The sequence below is a fragment of the Takifugu flavidus genome, chromosome 2, assembly GCF_003711565.1.
Source record: "Takifugu flavidus isolate HTHZ2018 chromosome 2, ASM371156v2, whole genome shotgun sequence".
NCBI classification, from domain to species: domain Eukaryota; kingdom Metazoa; phylum Chordata; class Actinopteri; order Tetraodontiformes; family Tetraodontidae; genus Takifugu; species Takifugu flavidus.
Window position 1 is genome coordinate 68231 of NC_079521.1, and position 16770 is coordinate 85000.

The 16770-nt window shown below is 49.3% G+C and overlaps 1 protein-coding gene across 2 annotated transcripts in view; it reads left to right on the plus strand.

The window, feature by feature from the left end:
• Window positions 1-490: 490 nt before the first annotated feature.
• Window positions 491-16770, plus strand: part of LOC130516560 (collagen and calcium-binding EGF domain-containing protein 1-like) — a 25346-nt gene continuing 9066 nt past the window's right edge. The window contains exons 1-2 of one of the 2 annotated variants that reach the window (XM_057017678.1): window positions 493-854; window positions 1592-1672. In XM_057017678.1, coding sequence (XP_056873658.1) covers window positions 751-854; window positions 1592-1672 — 185 coding nt within the window. In that variant the 5' untranslated portion in view covers window positions 493-750. Of the gene's footprint in view, window positions 855-1591; window positions 1673-16770 lie in introns of both variants that reach the window. The other variant, XM_057017687.1, reaches the window with a different exon arrangement.

A 16770-nucleotide genomic window follows, 5' to 3' on the forward strand; every position in this document is an offset into this window, starting at 1 on the left:
CAGAAATCAGGCGTGGAGAGGCCAGCTTTGGGCATTTCGCTTTGGGCATTTCGCTTTGGGCATTTGGCTGCTTTTTGCTCTGTCTACAGGGTCCTGCTGCAGTTCCTTTTATGGGCATTAGTGGGCGGTGACTTATGCTAATCGTATGTTAATTAGACTCACCTGGCACGCGCTTTCAACTTACGAACAGATGGCATTCATCAATCTAAGAACACAGCTGAGAACAATTCTGGGGCTTACGAACGCGTTGATGAATCCGACGTAGGGTTTTCTTAAGAAACTTCTTAAGGACAACTTAAGAAAGAATCTAAGAAGATTCTTAAGAACATATTGGTGAATCTGGCCCATTGTCTTTATGTCCATCTGGGAATCATTTCAGTATTTCTAGGCTGGACTAAGATTTCAAATGGATTTTTAGGATAATGCACCGCCTTCCTTTATCTTCTTTAAGGCTGGAATGTAAATCCACAGGGATTAGTGGGAGCACGCTGGGCTGGAAACTCCTCTCTGGCTCTCCGAGGGTCCGTGCTGCGTCTGTGCTGCGTCTGTGCTGCGTCCGAGCGTCAAACGCAACTCCAGCCTCGGTGCGCGCGCGTCATATGTGTCGGATAATTCCCCAAGAACTTGGATTCCTTCGTTCATTCTTCAGTACTGGTGCTGTAATGGTCTGAAGGTCGAGAAGCCCCTGAGTTGTGCAGACGTGAGACCGAGCGGACTCGGCTGTCGTCTGTTCCGGAGCGCAGTCTGGACATGGGCCACCTTTCTGGAGTCCGTCTGTTACCATTTGGAACCATCTGGGCAGTTTTCCTCTGGCTACCTGGTGTCAGCTCGACCAGGCCGACGGGCATCTCAAAGTAAGCCTCGACTCTATTGAATGATTCTTCTAATAATGAAGAGATAGTTTGCATTTTCTAAATTACAATGTTGTCAGATTCTATGTTTAAGAGCGAATACAAACTTCTGCAGGAAGTTATTTTAGAGTTTACTTGGCTTATCGTGACACTCAGCGATGATTTCCCGTAGTTGTCCTCGGGTTCTAACTGCGTTAGAACTCTTGGCTGTGTGAGGCTCAGAGGAGCGGCTCCCCGCCGGACCCCCCCCCCGCCGGCCCCAATTAAAAAGGGGTGAGGGGTGAAGATGTGAGCACGTGGAGACGGGGAAGCCCCCACGGGGACGTTTGAACTCATATCAGCCATATAAAAAGTCACGTGCTCTCCATAGTGTGTGTGTGTGTGTGTGTGTGTGTGTGTGTGTGTGTGTGTGTTGTGTGTGTGTGTGTGTGTGTGTGTGATGGGCACACTGTCCAGGCTGTAGTTCTGCTTCCCACCACATGCTAGGGTTACTATCTGCTGTCAAATGACACATTTACTGGTGAAGTGGTTAGCACTCAGCGCTAGCTCTAGCTAACCTCCTTGACACCACATTGGTGAACGTGTGTGTCCAGCATTTAGCTGCTTCTTGTTCTGAAGCCTGGAAAGGCTCTGATCATGGATCAGCTAATGACACTGAGGAGATGAACCATTCTAAAGCTCTCGATCGCTGGTTCTTTGACCACATAGCTGCTGATAACTGGTTGCGTGTGTTTTCCCAGCTCAGAGTGTCCAGAGAATAAGGTCCTGACTGTGGAGTATCCCTGTGTGAGCGCTGGAGGGAGGAACAGCACATGTTTGAGGTGAGCCTCTGGCACATGAGTGACTGTTTGGACCCTCTGACAGGCTGCTGATGCATGTGGGGAGGACGGAAACGTTCTATGTTTGCAGAAGCTGCAGCTCTGCAAGCACCAAAAACATCCCGTCAGGTCTCTCCCACAGCAGCACTTTTGGAGGCCATGCACCCAACAATGAGATGATTCCGAGCGGAATCAGCCATAGTTTGTCTTCTAAAAACTCCATTTTATGGATCCAGATTTGAACTGTGCTGGTCCCGACGGGCTGTAGGACATGAAAGCAGAACATGAACTCGTCCTCGTGGCGTCGGCCTGCGTGGCGTTGGCCCGCGTGGCGTTGGGCTGCTGACAAAGTTATCCTTTGATGTTGAATGAAACAATGGTGGCAGGAAACAAATGAATTCCCTATTATAGATATTATACATTATATGATCACAGGGCAGCAGCTCAGGTTAGGGTTAGGGGAGGGAGGAAACAGATGCAAATCCCTCATTTTGACATGCAGATCAGATTTTTGTGAAGTCAGATGTGGATTTGCTTGGTGAAGGTAAGAGGATCCTTTAATGAAGGATCTGGGTCTGCAGAGACCCCAGACTGTGATCTGTTCATCATCAAAGGCAGGCTCCTCTAGTCCTGACGTCTGAGTCCCAAGGCGCTCCTCTAGTCCCGGGGCGCTCCTCTAGTCCCGGGGCGCTCCTCTAGTCCCGGGGCGCTCCTCTAGTCCCGGGGCGCTCCTCTAGTCCTGACGTCTGAGTCTTGAGGCGCTCCTCTAGTCCCGAGGCGCTCCTCTAGTCCCGGGGCGCTCCTCTAGTCCCGGGGCGCTCCTCTAGTCCCGGGGCGCTCCTCTAGTCCCGGGGCGCTCCTCTAGTCCCGGGGCGCTCCTCTAGTCCTGACGTCTGAGTCCCGAGGCGCTCCTCTAGTCCCGAGGCGCTCCTCTAGTCCCGGGGCGCTCCTCTAGTCCCGGGGCGCTCCTCTAGTCCCGGGGCGCTCCTCTAGTCCGGGGCGCTCCTCTAGTCCTGACGTCTGAGTCTTGAGGCGCTCCTCTAGTCCCGAGGCGCTCCTCTAGTCCCGAGGCGCTCCTCTAGTCCCGGGGCGCTCCTCTAGTCCCGGGGCGCTCCTCTAGTCCCGGGGCGCTCCTCTAGTCCCGGGGCGCTCCTCTAGTCCTGACGTCTGAGTCTTGAGGCGCTCCTCTAGTCCCGGGGCGCTCCTCTAGTCCCGGGGCGCTCCTCTAGTCCCGGGGCGCTCCTCTAGTCCCGGGGCGCTCCTCTAGTCCCGGGGCGCTCCTCTAGTCCCGGGGCGCTCCTCTAGTCCTGACGTCTGAGTCCCGAGGCGCTCCTCTAGTCCCGAGGCGCTCCTCTAGTCCCGGGGCGCTCCTCTAGTCCCGGGGCGCTCCTCTAGTCCCGGGGCGCTCCTCTAGTCCGGGGCGCTCCTCTAGTCCTGACGTCTGAGTCTTGAGGCGCTCCTCTAGTCCCGAGGCGCTCCTCTAGTCCCGAGGCGCTCCTCTAGTCCCGGGGCGCTCCTCTAGTCCCGGGGCGCTCCTCTAGTCCCGGGGCGCTCCTCTAGTCCCGGGGCGCTCCTCTAGTCCTGACGTCTGAGTCTTGAGGCGCTCCTCTAGTCCCGGGGCGCTCCTCTAGTCCCGGGGCGCTCCTCTAGTCCCGGGGCGCTCCTCTAGTCCCGGGGCGCTCCTCTAGTCCCGGGGCGCTCCTCTAGTCCCGGGGCGCTCCTCTAGTCCCGGGGCGCTCCTCTAGTCCCGGGGCGCTCCTCTAGTCCCGGGGCGCTCCTCTAGTCCGGGGCGCTCCTCTAGTCCTGACGTCTGAGTCCCGAGGCGCTCCTCTAGTCCCGGGGCGCTCCTCTAGTCCCGGGGCGCTCCTCTAGTCCCGGGGCGCTCCTCTAGTCCCGGGGCGCTCCTCTAGTCCCGGGGCGCTCCTCTAGTCCCGGGGCGCTCCTCTAGTCCCGGGGCGCTCCTCTAGTCCCGGGGCGCTCCTCTAGTCCCGGGGCGCTCCTCTAGTCCGGGGCGCTCCTCTAGTCCCGGGGCGCTCCTCTAGTCCTGACGTCTGAGTCTTGAGGTGCGCCTCTAGTCCCGAGGCGCTCCTCTAGTCCCGAGGCGCTCCTCTAGTCTAAAGCAGATTTGAAAGGGTGGATATTTGCTGGTGAGGAGTGATTGTGGGTCACAGGCCCAATCTACTCTGTGCTCTCTTCGCTGAGTGTTGGGGTTAAAGTTCAGCTCTGCCATTAGGGTTAGCTGGGTTAGGGTTAGGGTTAGCTGGGTTAGGGTTAGCTGGAGAACCCTAACCCTAAGCTGGAGAATAAACCCCGCTGAGAAGTCCACTGTGGTTTTATTGGCTGTCACTTGGTTGAATATTTCACACTAAATCCAGCTCTGCTGAAAAAACAGAGATGAGATTAACGTAATGATGATGAGGTCTCTGGCTTGTTTTGATTGTTTCCATACTTTTATATGCTGCTGTGTTCCATCGCTCCCTGAGGCGTTGCTGTGGTTACGGGCCAGTTGTGTGTTTACTGGTCATTTGGTGTTAAATCGTCTCAAATGAATCACTGCTAATTTCCTGACTGGAATCCAGCCTTTGGTTGGTCTTGAGCTCGTCTTTCTCCTTCTGCTCTCAATGAAGTGAGTCAGTCATGACAGAAAACCTTTTCTTCTCGTACCTAACTCTAACCTAACCCTAACTCCAACCCTACCCCCAACCCTACCCTACCCCCAACCCTATTCTAACCCAACCCTAACCCTACCCCTACCCTAACCCTAACTCTAACTCTAACCCTACCCTAACCCTAACCCTAACCCAACCCTAACCTAACCCTAACTCCAACCCTACCCTACCCCCAACCCTAAACCTTTTCTTCTCGTACCTAACCCTAACCCTAACTCTAACCCTAACTCTAATCCTAACTCTAACCCAACCCCTACGCTAACTCTAACCCCAACTCTAACCCTACCCTAACCCTAACTCTAACTCTAACCCTACCCCTAACTCTAACCCTAACCCTAACTCTAACCCTACCCTAACCCTAACTCTAACCTAACCCTAACTCCAACCCTACCCCCAACCCTACCCTACCCCCAACCCTAAACCTTTTCTTCTCGTACCTAACTCTAACCCCTAACTCTAACCCTAACCCTACCCTAACCCTAACCCTACCCCTACCCTAACCCTAACTCCAACTCCTGCCGGTGTTTCAACAACCTCACATGAGTCCTGCCAGAAGCATGACATGGACAGCCTGACCCTGCTAAAGGCTGACGTCTGCACATTCTCTGGTCCATCGTTGCTCCGGTGAAGGCTGCTCAGAACATTTCCTCACTTGTCTTTGAGTGGAATCAGCTGTTCAATAAGGATCTTCTGTCATTGCTCGACACCAAATAACGGGCTCAGAGCTTTCCAACCAAGTCATTCAAAAAAGGATTACAAAGAAAACCCTGCTTGCAATCAGTGTTCCTTCTCATGGCCTCCAGGAACATGTCAGAGTTGAGTGGTGGAGCAGCAGTGGGTCACCTCTGAGGCTTGATTGACCATCAGAGCTCTTCAGTGGTCATTCAACAGATCAAAGTTTGAATGATGTGAGGTTTATTTCAGGCGGCCATTATTCCACAGCCACTTCCTGTCTTGGCTCATTAGAGTGTGCTTGAGGTTTGTGATCCATCTTTTAACCAGCACCATGTGCTACATAGTGTGGATCCTTTTTTAAAAGTCCTTAAGCAAAAGTTTGGACTCTTCTTTATACAAAAAGATCACATAACTGCTGCATTTAGAAATATTTGTAAAGATCATCTAAATGATATTCATCAGTTTCTCCAGCATGTTTCCATTGTGGTTCATTCCTGAACTGCTTGGAAGCAGAAGCTGTGTGGAGGAGTTGAAGAGGTGGCGTTCTCACTGCCCAAGGTCACATCTCAGTCAGGAGGATCTCTTTATTCTAAGATGATATTCTCAACCCTCAACTGGATGTTTAAACTTCCCTTTGTTCGGTAGAAGTGAGGGAATTCCATAATCCATAAGTGAGAATGTATCATACACGATATTCTCCTGATCTAGTTTTAGCTCGGCCATTATTGTTGACTTGTGTCAAATGTTTTAATTTGGTAAAGCCAGTTAAATGTAACTATGTAGTCAGTCTTCTTCATGCTCCAAAGCCAGGCGAACATCAGACCACCGTTCTCCTCGTTTGCTGCTGCCTTTTCCATTCTGTGGTGATCAGATCACTCATTACACCACATCCACTACACACCAGGAGTTCTCTGGTTACCTTTACTCTTGAGTAGTTAACTGGTCATCAGCAGCACAGAAACAACGTTTTCAGTCTTTTTTATGGAATCAGAAACTACAGAGTCCTGTCCCAGGAGGCTGTTTCCATTGGTTCCATGGTTCCATTTTAGTTCAACTCCAGAAACAGTCAAAGCCCAGCAGGATCTAATTCTTCTGCCTGTGGAATCATCTTGAAGGAGGAAAACCATCCCAGACTATTTTCTGAACCAGCCACTCTTCCTGGGTTTCACCCACAAACATCCAAGGTGACCGTTATTGAGCTCTGGCTGGTGGCCTGGACTCCATCTCCCCTCGACCGCTGCCCTTCTGGCCCCTGCCTTTGCACTTGAGCAACACAAACCAGATTTTGGAGCTGGGGTCCAGGTCAGGTCAATCAAACGCACAACACTGTTTCTACATGCTCAGTGTTTTGATGTGGGGGGATTACTCAACTCTAATGATTATTAAATGGGCGCCAAACACAAAAGGCTACTAAGATTAGCAGAACTGATGCCAACCTTGATAAAAGAAATAAAGCAATCAAACTAAACTTCTACCATTTGTTTTACCAGTTTAGCACCAGCAAACTTTTGCTTTGATCCCCAGTAAATCTGTTCTGTCCGTGTTTTATCAATGAGAAAGTGTGTGTAAATTTAAGCTAATAGCTGAGTGTTTTGCTGACGACGGTCCGTAGTGGTGAAGAGAGAGCTGAGCCAAAAGGCGGAGCTCTCCATTTACCAGTCGATCTTCGTTCCTGCCCTCACCGACGGTCAGGAGCTTTCACCCTGTTATATCTGTCTCCCCTCTTTCTTTAGCCAGCTGTCCATCAGCTGAAGGCTCCTCCCATACATGTCTGGTCCTACTCGAGGTTTCTTCCTGTTGAGTTTTCCTTACCACGGTTGCTTATTGAGGGTCACACTCTGGGTTTCTGTAGAGTGCCTTCAGACAACTATAATTGTATCAGCCAATACATGGATAGATACTAATTCATTTGAATTCTTATTTGATCTCTGGGTTGTCCTTCTACAACCTGACCACCTCTTCTGACCTACTGGCCTGTCTCCTGGTACCCCCCTTAATGCTTTCAACACTGGATGGAAACAATAATCCTTCCTGGACAGGGTTAGGGTTCGGGCTCCAGTAAGATGCTAAAACAACAAAGAATAAGCTAGAAAGGAGAGGCCAGGTGTCTTCATTTGCACAACAGCAGGTGGAAACCCCAATTATTGCTACCTGACTGGAGCGAGAAAAGGCAACTGAAAACAACCTGTGAAATACCGAGCCAGTGTTTGCAGGCGTGACAACCACTGCTGCTAAAGACACTTGTTGTTTTTACATTGTCACTCTTCAAAAAACTGGGACAATTAACACTGCAAAGAGGTGACGAAGCCAGTGAAGAGACCCAGTAGTCTTAAGGTAGAAGTCGAGGATTGGAGTTTATTTTCGAACACAACCGGGAACACGTGCGCGTGTGCTCATGCCTATAAATGACACTTTGACTTGCAGGCAATAGTGGAGCGCAGGGAGTATCGTTTAGCATCCTTCGGATGCAGATGTCTGATGGGACATTTACTAGCTTGAGGTCAAAATGAGGCACTTTGTCTCAGTGGATTCAGCATTGGTTCCTGCTTTAGGCTGAAACTAAACATTTAACCGTTTGGCTGTCAGTAGCTGGTAACTGACGGGTAACTGACTCCTGCTTTGAAGCTAAAGCATTCATGATCTGCTACAGAGTTTCAGTGGGAAATCCTGTTCAAACGATCACTTTCGATGGTAGAACCCCTCGGTGTTCTCTGTCTAATGAATAAACCTCCACCTTTGGGAACTATAACATGTTCATTTTGTCTCACATGGAACTGATGCTAAAGCCTTTAATCTATTACTTTATTCCTTCAGTGAAAGGCACTTTTCCTTTGTGTGCATGCAGAGAAACTTTTACGAGGCTTTTCTCGGTTGGACTTCCTGTGTTTAATGGAGGAATAATTGTCTTCATCAAGCTGCACACCAGAGTCAAACTTCCCAAAAACACCAGTCATAACCGTCCATATTTTTCTGATTAAGCCTGACTGTGCACACAGCAGCAATCTTTTCACCAAATCTGCTCAAGGTTAACGCTTTAATGTCATCAATAAAATAAATCACTGGAGTGCTAAGGACAAAAGATAAGAAAAGAGGTTAGATAAGGATAGAAGAGAGGTTTAAAGTATTATAGCAAAGGGAAATGCTTTTGATCTGTCAAAAACTGTGACCATTAAAAGAAGTTTCTCTTTATGCTCTCGTCTCATTTAGTTGTAACTTGGTCGTGAGGCTTCTCTCAGATGTAAACACTGAACCAGACAAAATACACATTTCAATAATCTATTGTTGCTAGGATGCTGAATTTGGCCATTTTACCCCACAAGTTGCAACTGCATATATTCAGTCCATTCAGACTTTGTGATTTAAGTTTGCACGCGCGCACACGCACGCACACACACGCACACACACGCACACACACACACACTATTAAAGAGCCTCATGGGTTTTCCCATCATGTAGAAATCCATAACAGTACATCTGTTGGGTCCGGTAAATATTCCCATGTTTCCTGCAGCTTCACTGTGTGTGATGACATCTGGTCTCCTTGAGTTGTTCAAGAAAACTTGTTTCTGTCAGACAATCTGGAAAATGTGTCATTGTAAATATGTTTAAACTAATAATTGTCTTCAGATTAGCTGTTAGCTTTGGCTCACATTTTATTTATTAGCCTTTGTTTCATATGTCTCTCAGTAATGTTTATAAAGTGAAAAGACACTGTTTAAATGTGAGAGTTAAAGGACAGAGCTTGGCCAATAGATACTCCAAGATTCCTCACAGAGAGACTAGCCGCTAAAGAGAGACTAGCCGCTAAAGAGAGACTAGCCGCTAAAGAGAGACTAGCCGCTAAAGAGAGACTAGCCGCTAAAGAGAGACTAGCCGCTAAAGAGAGACTAGCCGCTAAAGAGAGACTAGCCGCTAAGGAGAGACTAGCCGCTAAGGAGAGACTAGCCGCTAAAGAGAAACCTGTTAAGGCAGAAGCCACAGAAGTCCAAACAACTAGCGTCTCTCAAGAAGAACGAGCACAGGAGCCGTATCCAATTACCATTCAGAGTTTAAGCAACAAGCTGCTGCTCCTGATGAGCTGACGAGCAGCAGGTGAGAAGCTCCGGAGGAGGGGTTGGAGAAATCTGCCTCCCATATATTCGTGCATACATATGAGTTACTCCTCATCATCGTTAGGGAATCACAGAAATGTGAACAATGTGCACACAAGCTTTAACAAGTTATTTAATCAAATGACATGTTTTTTCTCTCGATAGATAGATAGATAATTAATATTGGAGACATGGGTGAGAAATAAAAAAAACATGCCCTTTGATGAAATAACTTGCAGAAGTTTATGTGCACCTTGCTCAAATTTCAGGTCAGGGAGGGAACACATGCAGGGAGACACTGCAGGACAGAAGGTTAGGGTTGGGGTCAGGACAGAGGGTTAGGGTCAGGGTTAGCACAGAGGGTCGGGTTAGCACAGAGGGTTAGGGTTAGCACAGAGGGTCAGGGTTAGGACAGAGGGTCAGGGTTAGGACAGAGGGTTAGGGTTGGGGTTAGGACAGAGGGTCAGGGTTAGGACAGAGGGTCAGGGTTAGGACAGAGGGTCAGGGTTAGGACAGAGGGTCAGGGTTAGGACAGAGGGTCAGGGTCAGGGTTAGGACAGAGGGTCGGGGTTAGGACAGAGGGTCGGGGTTAGGACAGAGGGTCGGGGTTAGGACAGAGGGTCAGGGTCAGGACAGAGGGTCAGGGTCAGGACAGAGGGTCAGGGTCAGGACAGAGGGTCGGGGTTAGGACAGAGGGTCAGGGTTAGGACAGAGGGTCAGGGTTAGGACAGAGGGTCAGGGTTAGGACAGAGGGTTAGGGTCGGGGTTAGGACAGAGGGTCAGGGTTAGGACAGAGGGTTAGGGTTGGGGTTGGGACAGAGGGTAGGGGCACTTCTGCTGTGGAAGACCTTCTGGAGCTCGGATGTTTCCCTTGAGGCAGGGCTCCAGGAAGTGAGCTGCCAGGACACTAACAGGGGGGGGGTGCTCAGGATTACCCTCATAACACCTCCACATATGTAAACTTGCAAGAGTTTTATAAGGGACGTATACAGTTGTGCACTATATGAAGTGAACGTCCCAGTGCTCAACAGTCAGGGGGAAGCTGAGGTCAATGTTGAACTTTCATTTTCAGAGAAGAATTTATGGAATTGATAGAGAATACAGGGCATTGGAGAAATAAAAGCAAAAACTTTGGCTGCCCTTTAAATACAAACCCTTAAACCTAACAGACAGAAAACCAACCATCATGATCCCAGTAGACGTGCAGGCCCTGAACATGGTCCTGGGCCTCTGTCACATCAAGAGGCAGCACAGATATATAGCAGCCACAGAAATATGCCTGTTTCTGGGCAGACCATGTCGGGAGGCCCCTGGCCTCTACTGAGCTCCGCTTCCTGTGTTTCTCTGCAGAGAGAAACCCAAAGCTGACAACCTTCACTGACATATTTTAAGCATTCTCATCATCATCTCTCGTTTCCTAGTCATGATCCTTGTCTTCACATTCTGATTTAGATCAGTGTTATTTCAACAGACATCAACAGTCCAGAATGTCCTTCACCTCCAGAAACATGTGCAGTCCTGCTCCCAGGACCCCTGCACTGTCTATGGTTTCGGCTCTGGGAGGTCGAGTTTTTTCTTTGGGATTCTGTAATGAATATCCTGTCTTTAAGAATGGAGAACTACTACACACACATGCACCAATAAATCATAGTATAGCTAGAAGGAACCCATAGCAGTGGAGTCAGAGCACAACCCCCTGGAAAGAAACCCCTTTCCTAAAGAACACCATCGCATGTGTGAAAGGTTCCAGGTGCAGGTTGGCCTCTGGACCTGTTCGGGGTTTACTTTACATCTGCAGTGCTGACTTAGTGCAGGGTTAGCTGCAGTGGCCTCTGGGGACCGTGGGCTTGTCTGGGACCCGATGGGCTGGAAGCTGCTGGGTCAGGAGAGATGGACCGAGGGGCGAAGGGTCAGGCAGGTGTTTAAAGGGATCAGAGAGGATGAAATGATTATGTTTTATTCACCTTGTAGATGCACACATGACCCATCAAGGATGGCTATAAACTGCTGTAAAATATGAATAGTGATGTCATCCCTATGTACCACAACTGACTTGAGCTCTTTCCAAGGGATGTGTACAGAGCGAGTGCAATACATTTAGAACATAAAATGTTTGAATATTGCTCTCAAATAAAGGCTTTTCATGCACTTAAAAGTAAAGCAATGTAATATAAATGTTCTGGAAAGGTCAGCTTTCATCACGCTTTCCTTCTGTCTGTGACACTACTACTACTACTACTACTACTACTACTACGAGCAGTTGTTGTCCCACTCTCCGGTCCAAATGGAGACACTTTGAGGTCCGGTCAGAACGACAGTCTCAATAACTGATGTGACACCGAGCGCCTCATCTACAAAAACATCTGGATAAAGCACTTGAAAGCAAAGCTGATCGACGAACCTTCCGGAATCGTCTGTCAAAACCCTGGGACTTTTCAGATCTGGAGCCGACTGGGAGCCGACTGGGAGCCGAGCATTTGTGCATTTGTGTGTTTTGTTTGCGTTTTCCTGTCTTTCTGCCTCTCTATTGGTGGATTCCTTCGTGGACCTTTTGCTGGTGACGTCACGCCTGTTTGCATTGGACGGTCCTCAGGAGCCGCTGCCTCCAGTCCACCAGCGTCTGAGCGTTAATCTGCTCAGTGCTGAACGTGGTTCTACCGTGTCTTCTGGTGAACTGGACCTTCCAGTAACTTTCTCCGTGTTCTCACGTCCCCTCGAGGTCTCCACGCGCCCCTCATTGGGAGGAACGATGTGCACCTCAGCCCCCTCATCTTGTCTCCAGGCGGTGCACGCTGATCTGCCTCGTTTAACCACCGTCAGCTGTCCATTGTCTGCTTGGGGGTCCAGTCTGAAGCGTGTGTAATATTCTGATCAGATCATTTTGGACCTGGCCGACGATGGCGCTGTTCGGCAGGGTGCCCTTATGGGCAGCTCGACAAGCTTCCGTCTGACGGATGGAGCTCCCTCCAGAGTCCAGAGTCTGGTGTTGGGAGTCTCCTTGGACAGGAGCATCCAGCCCCCTCCCAGCACAGTCTCCCGCCGCTTCAGCGTCCTCCAGAGCGTCCGCTCCTTTGCACTCAGCACCTCCTTTTTCCGGCGCTCCACGTGAGCCACGCGTCCCATTTCCTGAGCTGCCACGGCCTGCTCTCATGCTGAGGTGGAGAACTCCACTCGCTCTACCACACCCTTCCTCCACACCCACCGGATTTGTTTTACCATCTTCACCTGTTGCTATTGCTTCATGCCTGACTCTCCAGCGTTATCTGCATTCGGAGTTTCTGGTTTGACCCTGACTGCCTTGGACATTCCTTCTTCGTCTCCACCCTGGTAAACCCGACAACCTTTTGTCCCCAACTAAGAGTTTTGCCTATGTGGTTATTTGGACCTACATCCTCCTGTGGCTGTGTGGTGTCATCTGCCTTCCACGGAGTTCCGTGATTACTTTAGTTCTGTTGTCCACAAGTTATCAATAAAGCTCCTTTTAACTGTCTGGAACTGCTTGTTGCAATGCTCCTTGGTTTTTGATCTTCAGCCATTAAATCACCCTACTGACTGGGCTGAGATTGCATGTATTGTCATTTCTGATCAGGGAGGGCTGTGCCACTGCTATAATTGAGAATCAGCCACTGGTTTCTGTGCATTTTGACCCTTTTAAGGATGAGCTTAGAAGTATGCTTGATCACCTGCTCCAGGGTGGAGAGGCGGCAGCGAAGCTCCTCTCCTTAATTCAGGGGGGTGCATTGGTTGCAGATTATTCCATCCAGTTCCACAAGCTGGCCACGCAGTGGTTGGAACGACGCCGCACTCGGGAAGTCTGCTATAAGGGGCTGAGGGAGGAGCTGAAGGACAAATTAGCGGCTCGAGATGACACCGCATTTCTCTCACACCGTGCCTTCTCCAGCAGTCTCAAGTTGTCCCACAGTTAGTCCACTTGAACCTTTAATCGTTGCACCGATGCCGACCCCATGTCTGTCAGCTGCAGGAGAGGAGCCCATGCAGCTTGGCCGGGCCCTGAGAGACAGAGGGGGTTGTCTGAGAGGCTCCGCTTGGATTGTGGGCAACCAAGCCATGTCATTGCTGGGTGCGTGTTCCAGCCAAAAGACTAAGCTAGCAGCATATGCAGGAGTGCTGGCGAGCAGAGCCGCTTCCTGTTCTACGTCCTCTCACCTCACATTCCCTGCTCCACTCCTCTGGCTTCACGACTTCATCTCTCTTGTTCTTAATTGACTCTGGTGCTGAGGACAGTTTCATCAACGTGGACATGGCCATTGAGGACCTATCCAAGCCAAAGTTCATCCTGGGTTTATATACTAAGGTCCTGGCTAAGGTAACCCACCGTACAGCACCCCTGACCCTCATCACCTCACGTAATGAACGGGAGGACTATGCAATTTTTTCAGTCAACTTCCTCCCTGGGAGTCCTGGGCGCCCCATGGCTAGCCCGCCACAACCCCCACTTTGATTGGTTGGCCGGGAGGCTCAGTAGCTGGAGTGTTACCTGTCATTCAAACTCAGCTCTCTCCTCCGCGTCGAGCAGCTCAGAGCCATTACCTGAGGTCCCAGATCTCTCCACAGTACCTGTCAAATACCATGGCCATGACGAGGTGTTCAGCAGGCAGCGCGCGGTTTCTCTACCCCCTCGTCGACCCTACAACTGCGGCACTGAACAACTTCCCGGGGCTCCCATCACAAATACCACCACCACCACCACCACCACCACTACTACTACTACTACTACTACTACTACTACTACTACTACTACTACTACTACTACTACTACTACTACTACTACTACTACTACTACTACTACTACTCTACTACTACTACTACTACTACTACTACTACTACCCCTAACCTTTGCACAGCCTTCTTTCTTTCACTTCCTGTCAAACCCAAGACCTCACCTGCCAGCCTGTACCTGGACAGGCAGGGTGCGCCGATTTATGTTATGTTATTTATTTCAGCTTTATTTTAACAGATATGATAAATTTAGAATAGCACTTTATTAACAGCTCTTCCCCCCGGAAGAGCTGATGGAAGTGGCCGGGGAGAGGGCTGTCTGGGCATCCCTCCTGAAGCTGCTGCCCCCGCGACCCAGATCCGGATAAGCGGGAGAAAACAAAACTTTATTAACAGTGGGGATCTGGCAAGAGGCCCAAACAGGACGCAACCATAGATCCAAAGAGGAAGAGACAAAAGAGTTAGAAGAAACAGATAAATTAGCCGGGACTGTTGGGGTTTCTGTGTGAACATGTGGAGTGATGGAAGAGCTGAACGTTTTAGAGTGTTGAAGGGTGTTTCAATCACTTGCTGCAGAAAAAGTAAAAGAATTTTGGCCAAAGAAATTGTGGGCTGTTAGGCAGAGTAAGGAAGCAACCCGGCATCAAGAAAAATGGTTTAACAGGTTGAATAGGTATTGGGGTTTTTCCCCTAGTAGACCCTTATCTATAAGGGATGACAGGGGTCGCTGTAGGTGTCCAGATCTGATGCAGCCTGACTGATGTGAAACTTGGATAGAGTCCAAGCCACCTTCTGTGGTCCTTGGTCTTTCTCTGAGGCGTCATCGCTATTTCAGAAATCCCAGTCCACCACGTGTCCTTTAGATCCCATCCCAACACACCTGTTGAAGGATGTTCTACCATTGATAGGCAGTTCTGTCCTGGACCAGATCAATGGTTCTTTAGTGTCAGGTTATGTACCCCGGTCCTACAAGGTGGCAGTGATTAAGCCGTTGCTTAAAAACCATCACTGGATCCTGACGTATTAGCAAATTATAGGCCAATATCCAACCTTCCTTTTATCTCTAAAGTTCTAGAGAAGGTGGTGGTGACTCAGTTACTGGAGCACCTGCAGAGGAACAGCCTGTTTGAGATGTTTCAGTCAGGCTTTAGAGCTCATCACAGCACAGAAACAGCACTTCTTAAAGTCACTAATGATCTTCTCATAGCTTCAGATCATGGACTGGTCTCTATGCTGGTTCTGCTGGACCTCAGTGCTGCTTTTGATACAGTTGATCACAGCATCCTGTTACAGAGACTGGAACATGTGATTGGGATTAAAGGGACAGCACTAGACTGGTTTAGATCATACTTATCTGATAGATCCCAGTTTGCCCATGTCCATGGTGTTCCCTCCTCATACAGTAGGGTTAGCCATGGAGTTCCTCAAGGTTCTGTACTCGGACCAATCCTCTTCACATTGTACATGCTTCCCTTAGGGAACATTATTCGGCAGCATGGGATAAATGTTCATTGTTATGCTGATGACACTCAGCTTTATTTATCCATGAAACCAGAGGAGACAGAGAAGTTAGTGAAGCTCCAGACCTGTCTTAAAAACATAAAGTCCTGGATGTCTTCAAATGTCCTCCTCCTTAACTCAGGAAAAACTGAGGTCATGGTGTTTGGTCCTGAACCTCTCAGGGATAGATTAGATCACTCTAGATGGTATCTGATTAACATCTAGTCTCTCTGAGGAATCTAGGAGTAACTTTTGATCAAATCTCTCCTTCAACTCACACATTAAATTAGTCTCTAGAAGTGCCTTTTTTCACCTGAGGAACATCACAAAGATCAGGAAGCTACTGACCCACCATGATGCTGAAAAGTTAATTCATGCATTTGTTCCTTCCAGGCTGGACTACTGTGATTCTTTATTATCAGGGTGTCCAAACAACTCTTTAAGAAGCCTCCAGTTGATCCAAAATGCTGCAGCCAGAGTTCTGACAGGTATTGACTGGTTTCCAATGATGGGGCTAATGAACATGATAAACAACTTGATATTCCATGCTTTGGCACCTCTTCCTTTTATGGGGTGCTGCTACAGTGTGATGTTGTTAGGAATCTACCTTTTTTGTGTGTGTTTACTTTGCTCCTTCCTTCAGACCTTCCTTGTTTTTTTGACTCCCTCTTCTGATCCCTACACACCTTCACAGCTTGTTTCATCACTCCACCTGGTCCACATCAATATATTTGCCCAGCTGTTGTAAATTATGGTATATCAAGTATTAGGCTCTTAAAGGACTTCCTGTGTCTTTTCCGCATTATTTGGGAATTTTTTGGATTCGTTTTTTGTACTTTTGTACTGCTGTCTCATCTTACTTGACTCTCAGTCAATTCTCAGTCCTCCAGGACTGCAGGGAGCTCGGAGTCAGCGTCTGGGTTAGCGTTAGGGATTCCAGGTGCACCGGTGAGTCCTCAACCAGAAGCAGTCCCCCTGGACTGCACAGAACTCAGGAGACAGGTTCTGCACCACGCAAGTCCAGCAAACAGCATGAAGACCTCGAATGTAGGGAAGACGGACCAAGCAAAGCCACACCAACAAAGCCGCAACACTCCCACCACCAATCCACAAAGCTCACACAACACTCTGGCCCTGGTGGGCAGGCGCTCCCTCCCTAAGTAGGCGACCAGATGTTAATTGCCCACAGGTGCGCCTGCCTGCAGCACCAGCTGCCACCAATCGAGCTCCTCCACGCCCCCTGGAGGAAAAAACCAGACACAACCCCAACAACACCGTCTCCCCTGTTCTGTCCATTCCAATCAGTTGTTTGTGCCGTATAACATTAACTCTTATCCCTGACCTGCCTCCAGATCACTGATATAAGTTTCTATTCCTGCTAATTCATTTAGAGTTCCGATTTCCCTCTTCAAGCAGCTTCTGAATC